The sequence below is a fragment of the Alexandromys fortis genome, unplaced genomic scaffold, assembly GCF_014885135.2.
Source record: "Alexandromys fortis isolate MF-2015 unplaced genomic scaffold, M_Fortis_MF-2015_v1.1 scaffold_5, whole genome shotgun sequence".
Classification (NCBI taxonomy): Eukaryota; Metazoa; Chordata; class Mammalia; order Rodentia; family Cricetidae; genus Alexandromys; species Alexandromys fortis.
In genome coordinates, this window is record NW_026067924.1 from 19,190,164 (window position 1) to 19,196,163 (window position 6,000).

The window sequence follows — 6,000 nt, forward strand, 5'->3', positions numbered from 1 at the left end:
CCTTATCTGTCACTATCATAACATATATCTGTCACTAAGCATGAATGGTTAAGCCCCTTCTGAGCTGTGGGAACACAATTTTAAGAAATCTTGTGGTTGGTATGAATTGTCTCTAAGAAGCAAAGCTAGAGATTGAGGAAGGCAGGACAGACACTGGTAAGTACTTCTTACTAATATTTTTGAGGTTTTTTTGTTGGTTTGTTTCATTTTGTTTCGTTATGTTTTTCAAGACAGGATTTCTCTGTAGCTTTAGAGCCTCTCCTGGAACTCACTCTGTAGACCAAGCAGGCCTCGAACTCACAGAAATCCACCTGCTTATGCCTCCCCAGGGCTGGGATTAAAGGCGTGTGCCACAACCACCCAGCAATCTTTGTTTTTTAAAGCAATAGAATCATTAATTAGAAAAGAATGTTTAAATATTAAATGGTGAATAATTAAATTTGTGGTTATTTACATAACCCTGGGAAGGAAAATGCCTCTTTTTTTTTTTGACAGCAGGTTTTTTTTTTTTAGTTTTTTTTTTTGGTTGATCATTTTAATTTTATTTTTATTTTATATTCATTTATTTATTTATTAAAGATTTCTGTCTCTTCCCCACCGCCGCCTCCCATTTCCCTCCCCCTCCCCCAATCAAGTCCCCCTCCCTCGTCAGCCCAAAGAGCAATCAGGGTTCCCTGCCCTGTGGGAAGTCCAAGGACCACCCTCCTCCATCCAGGTCTCGTAAGGTGAGCATCCAAACTGCCTAGGCTCCCACAGTGGTGAGCATAGCTGCCTTCCAACTATGATTTTGATCCTTAAGTTAATAGGAAGTTTTCACTTTTAGAAATGGATACAAGATCCACTGAAGCCAGTGACTACTACAGCCCCTAAATATATATGTGTGTTTATTTATGTATAAAATTATATACATAAATATATATGTTTATATACATATATTTATGTATATAATTCCCATAAATGTATATATACATTTATATATAAATTTTTATTTAAATATATTTATATATTTATGTATATAATTCCCATAAAATGTATATATATACACATTTTATGGGAATTATAAAGAAAAAACATGTGCTTTCCTGGAGCCCCCCAAGAGAAGTAAGTAGAAAGACAGCTGAGCTCTGATTCCATGTAGGCCTCAAGTGTGTCTTGTCCAAATTTCAACAGGCAATACCATGGAGCACAATGGGCAAGCACTGGACTGCTCAGGTGCAAATCTGATTTTCTATGAGTTAATTGTGTCATCAACTTGTTCCTCATCTACAAAATTGGAGTAGTAAAGGTCCCTGAGTTGATTAAGTGATTTAGTATATATAAAATACATATATATATATGCATTCATTTATATCAATTCAAGTATGCATAGGTGTGTAACTTAATACATATATGTAATATAGTAAAAACCATTTAACTATGTGCAAGGTAAGTTATTATCTTGTTTTATTATGCATCACTAAATTCCTCTTTTTTTTTAAGTTGGTTTGAGTTTTCTGATAGTTAACAGAATCCTAGCTTACCCGCCCACTGATAGATTTATGCATCTTCTCATAAACATAAACACTGTCATTACCATAAAAACAGTATTTTTAAAGTAGATAAAAAAAAGCCTTAAAATTAGTAGCATTGTTGCCCTTGCATATAACAAGATGGAGACTCTGTAGCTAAAACAGGAAGTTTCACAAATTGAAAATAAATATGAACGTAGCAGTTCTGTTTTCAAAGAATGAACAAATGACATTAATAATAAACTACTTTTCCCCATGACACAGCTAAATGTTATCACTCAGAGTTGGCTAGTGTCTGATGGACTGCTGGAAAGAAAAATAAGTATATATAAATACTCAGGAAGCAATTCAGCCATAATAAAAATATGCATAATTATTTTTAGAAATTGGCCTAAGGTCATAATTAAGATTGTGGGTAAATATTCTTCCTAGTATTACTGGCTTGTATTTATATAAGGAAACACTGAGAAATGAATAACCAAAAGCAGAATTCATTAATCTGTATGCCCCAATATTATATTCAATCATTTTATGTGCTGATATAAAATATGTACATGAATAGGAGGTATTTCACCATTATTAAATGAGATAAATAGGTTCCTCAGTTGTTCAGTGAAGGCCTGTTGAGTTGTATAAATGTGTGTACATGGATGTGGAAAGTCTAGTAGATAGTAGTATCAGGTGATAGTACAATCTTTGCACACCATCTTAGCCAGAAGGCTGAGAAGTGAAGACAGTAAAATCTCTAGAAGGCAGAACTATAAGATTCTGTTGGATTTAGTTCCTACTTACACGTATATCTAATTTTTCCTTCAAATGACTTTAACTGACATTCAGGGAAGAAATATTTCTTTTTTAAATTTTAGAAAGTTGTAAGTCACCTCTAAGGGTCATTTCAGTAAGACATTTGCAGTCAAACTGTGCTCAAGCCATTAGAAGCAGAGCTGAAAAGAAATTCATCCTTCATTAATTAATAAAATCTGCTTTAAACAACCAAGGAGCAAAGGGTCTGATGGACATGTGTGGCATTCGTTTGGTGAAATAGAGAGTCTACACTGGGGAGGAAGAGACCAAAGAAGCAGAAAGAGGGGAAATTGCAGCAAGCACAGCTGCCAGTGGGGCTTTGCTAAGCAGCTGCAACCCCTTGCACCAGCCACACTGCAATGCTGCCCAGTCTCAAAGTCAGGACAGAACCCCTTCTCTCAGCCTCCTGACGTCCGAATTCCCTACACTAGCACAACAGGTACAATACATAAGCAACAGTCCCAGGGAAGAAAACGAGAGAATTGAAAGCCTGTGAAGCAGGAGGACCCATGAACTCCCTGTTATAAAAGAGTGGGCACCACCACCAACTGCCAAAATAACAGACATTTAACCTTAAGCAGATGAAGAAAAGAGTTGTCAACAGTTCATAGAGGTTAGGATGCTCTGACATAAAAGATTGCAGGCTCCTTCGTTTATGTGGGACATATTAACAGCTGGTGACCTAGATTAATATGTAAAAAAGCAGACCATATCACAAAATTGCTTCACAGATGGAAAGCCGACTCAGTGAAAATCCTCAGACGAAAGATTCACGTGATTATTTTAGTGGGAGGGGTAGCTACAAGTGGGCGAAATAAAATGTGGAAAAATGACAACAAAGTCCTGCCCGAGTCTCGAGGTGGGCAAACATCTGGTATCTGGCTATTTCCTGGCCAAGCACCCAGGGGAAGGAAGGGGACAAGTAGTCTGCCTAATTCAGCTTCGGAGGAGTGGCAGGAGGATCATGGAGTTCAGGATGAGCTTGGGTAGATATTAAAAGCAATGCAATCCTCTTACAGCACTGGGAGGATGCAAGTGTGCAGGATGTGTGCAGGGAGGGAGGGGCTACAAGCAGCCACTGAGCCTTGGCCGGGGGAAGTGCTTCCAGGCTCTAGGAGCAACCCAAAGTGGGGGCAGCTTGAACTTGGGTAAGTGCTGACCAGGTGAGAACCAAGGAAAATCTGATTTCCAGAAAGACAGGAAAACACCAGAGACCCTCATTCCATGGACAGAAATTAATCTCATATGAAATAAGTGCAGTTCGGTTTACCCCAGGATCACTAGCCCAGGTTCATGCTCAAATACAAAGTTCAGCCGGGCGGTGGTGGCGCACGCCTTTAATCCCAGCACTCGGGAGGCAGAGGCAGGCGGATCTCTGTGAGTTCGAGGCCAGCCTGGTCTACAAGAGCTAGTGCCAGGACAGGCTCCAAAGCTACAGAGAAACCCTGTCTCGAAAAACCAAAAACTAAAAAAATAAAAATAAAAAAAAATACAATGTTCAAGTTCCCATATAAAACGCCCTTCGCTCAGGACAAATGAAGACCTCTAATTAGAGGGGTCAGATATGGCAATCAGGGAAGCTGGGGAGCCCAGTGCCTTGTAAAATACCCCCCTCGCGCGGATCTGGGTTGAGTTTGTGCACATCCCTCAGGAAGAGACATAATTTACAATGGCTAATTTACTCCGGAGCTTGTGAAACAACTGCGACCCTAGCCCCTCTGATAGGAGTGGGGTTTGTTTTGCTTCTTCTTAAGCAGAGAAACCAAGATTTTGTGCAGAGACGTGCAAAAAATAACTCTGAGATTGGGGTTATTTATTTTTGACCTTCCAGAGGGCACTGGATTCAAAAAGGACACGGATTCAGAGGGAGAAAGTGTGCATTCTCTCGAACTCCAGTTAAGCACTGTACGAAGGTGTTGATTGTTTATTATCCGTCCCATTGGTCCATGCACGTCTGGGTGTCTTCTCTGCTTAAGTCGTTCGTTTCGACCCCACTCAAACAGGCACAACACCCCCACCCAGGAAAACTGGATGCGACAATCTCCCTCCCGGATCTGCGGCCACGGACGCCCGAGTTCTGGAGGTGCGGCCGCCAGGCGCCAAGAGATGGAGGAGCCAGGGAACGCAGCTCAGGGTGCAGCCAGAGAGCAGCTGCACCTGCCACCTCTGGTCCCCGGAGGCGTGACTAGGAGAGCGGCCACCCTAAGTGAGCTCCAGTGGTCTGGCGCACTCCGTGACCGGGAGACCGGGAGTCTGCTGGTCCCTGGCGTACCCTCCGCCGTGCCGTGCCCACGCTGCCTGACTGGATCCTGCCTGGCTGCAATCACTGGGCGCAGAGACAGGGGACTCCTCCATCTACTCCCTCCCGGGCTCCGCAGCTCGCCGCACCTGGACCAGCGGCCCTGCAGCGCGCAGCCTGCCAGGAGCCAGCACCGCCATCGGCGCCAGCACCGCCTCGCGCCACCTGCCCCACCGCCCGCCACCCTCTGCTGACCTTTTCCTGCGCGCGGTTGAGTCGCTTCTGCACGTTCTTGGCGAAGATGCCGGTCTTGATGTCGGCCATGGCTGCTGCGGTCCGCAAAGCTGGATGAGCTGAGCGCGCAGCGGGCCGGCAGCGGCGCGGAGGAGCCCAGGAAAAGGAGGAGGAGCAGGAGGAGGAGCAGCAGAGGCGTGTAGTGCGGAGGGTACGGGTGAGGGAGGGGCGCGGCTGCGGGACCGGCTTAAAGAGAGAAGGCGCGGCCACTAGGGGTGGTACAGCCGGGAGTGAGGTGCATTTAAAGAGAGGGAAGAAGCCGAAATGCCAAGCGAACACCGTGATGGAGGAGGAGGTCTACAGGCGATGAAAAATGAAAGACTTCCCGCAGGCCCAGGGCCTGGGGATAGCTGGGGGTGGGGGGCGAATAATAAGAGGTGTGCATCAAGGATAGTCAAAAGACCTTGATTCTGTCTACCAATTAAAGATCAGGAGGAGGTGGGAAGGGTGATCTGCAAAGGTCCTAACTGGAGGGTGGCTGCAGAACAGTTTGCAAGACAGAAGGGATAGAGGGATCACTGTGACATTTCCTTAAATCTGAATATGGGAGTGGGGAAGCCCAGGGGACAAGCACCTACACACAGGTGCTGCGCCTTGCCAGTTCTCAAATTCCTGCACTGCAGACACACTGGCACAGCAGTTTCCGCGAGAAATAGTGCCGTGAGGAGAGCAGATAGGACTATTGGATCTCCCGGATCTCCTGGTCAATCAAGGACTTTTTAAAAACCTTCTGACAGTTGTGTTGTTATTGAGACAAGGTCTCTCGGTGATCGTACCTACTATGCCAACTGTGTGCACGATCAAGAATGTAGATATGCGTAGTTGGTATAACAAAAGTTATATTTTATTATGCTGATGGCCGTCACACAAGGTTCACACTTCTACAAATTTTTTTTAATTTTTATTTATTTATTAAAGATTTCTGATTCTTCCCCGCCACTGCCTCCCATTTCCCTCCCCCCTCCCCCTATCAAGTGCCCCTCCCTCGTTAACCCAAAGAGCAATCAAGTTTCCCTGCCCTGTGGGAAGTCCAAGGACCACCCACCTCCATCCAGGTCTAGTAAGGTGAGCATCCAAACTGCCTAGGCTCCCACAAAGCCAGTACGTGCAGTAGGAACAAAAACCCATTGCCATTGTTCTTGAGTTCTCAGTAGT

The 6,000-nt window shown here is 44.5% G+C and overlaps 1 protein-coding gene across 4 annotated transcripts in view; it reads right to left on the minus strand.

Moving 5' to 3' along the window:
• Positions 1-4,934, minus strand: part of Amph (amphiphysin) — a 180,886-nt gene extending 175,952 nt beyond the window's left edge. For all 4 annotated transcript variants that reach the window (XM_050142246.1, XM_050142243.1, XM_050142244.1 and 1 more), the window contains exon 1: positions 4,807-4,934. In XM_050142246.1, the coding sequence (XP_049998203.1) occupies positions 4,807-4,875 (69 nt within the window). In that variant the 5' untranslated portion in view covers positions 4,876-4,934. The remainder of the gene's footprint in view (positions 1-4,806) is intronic.
• Positions 4,935-6,000: the final 1,066 nt, after the last annotated feature.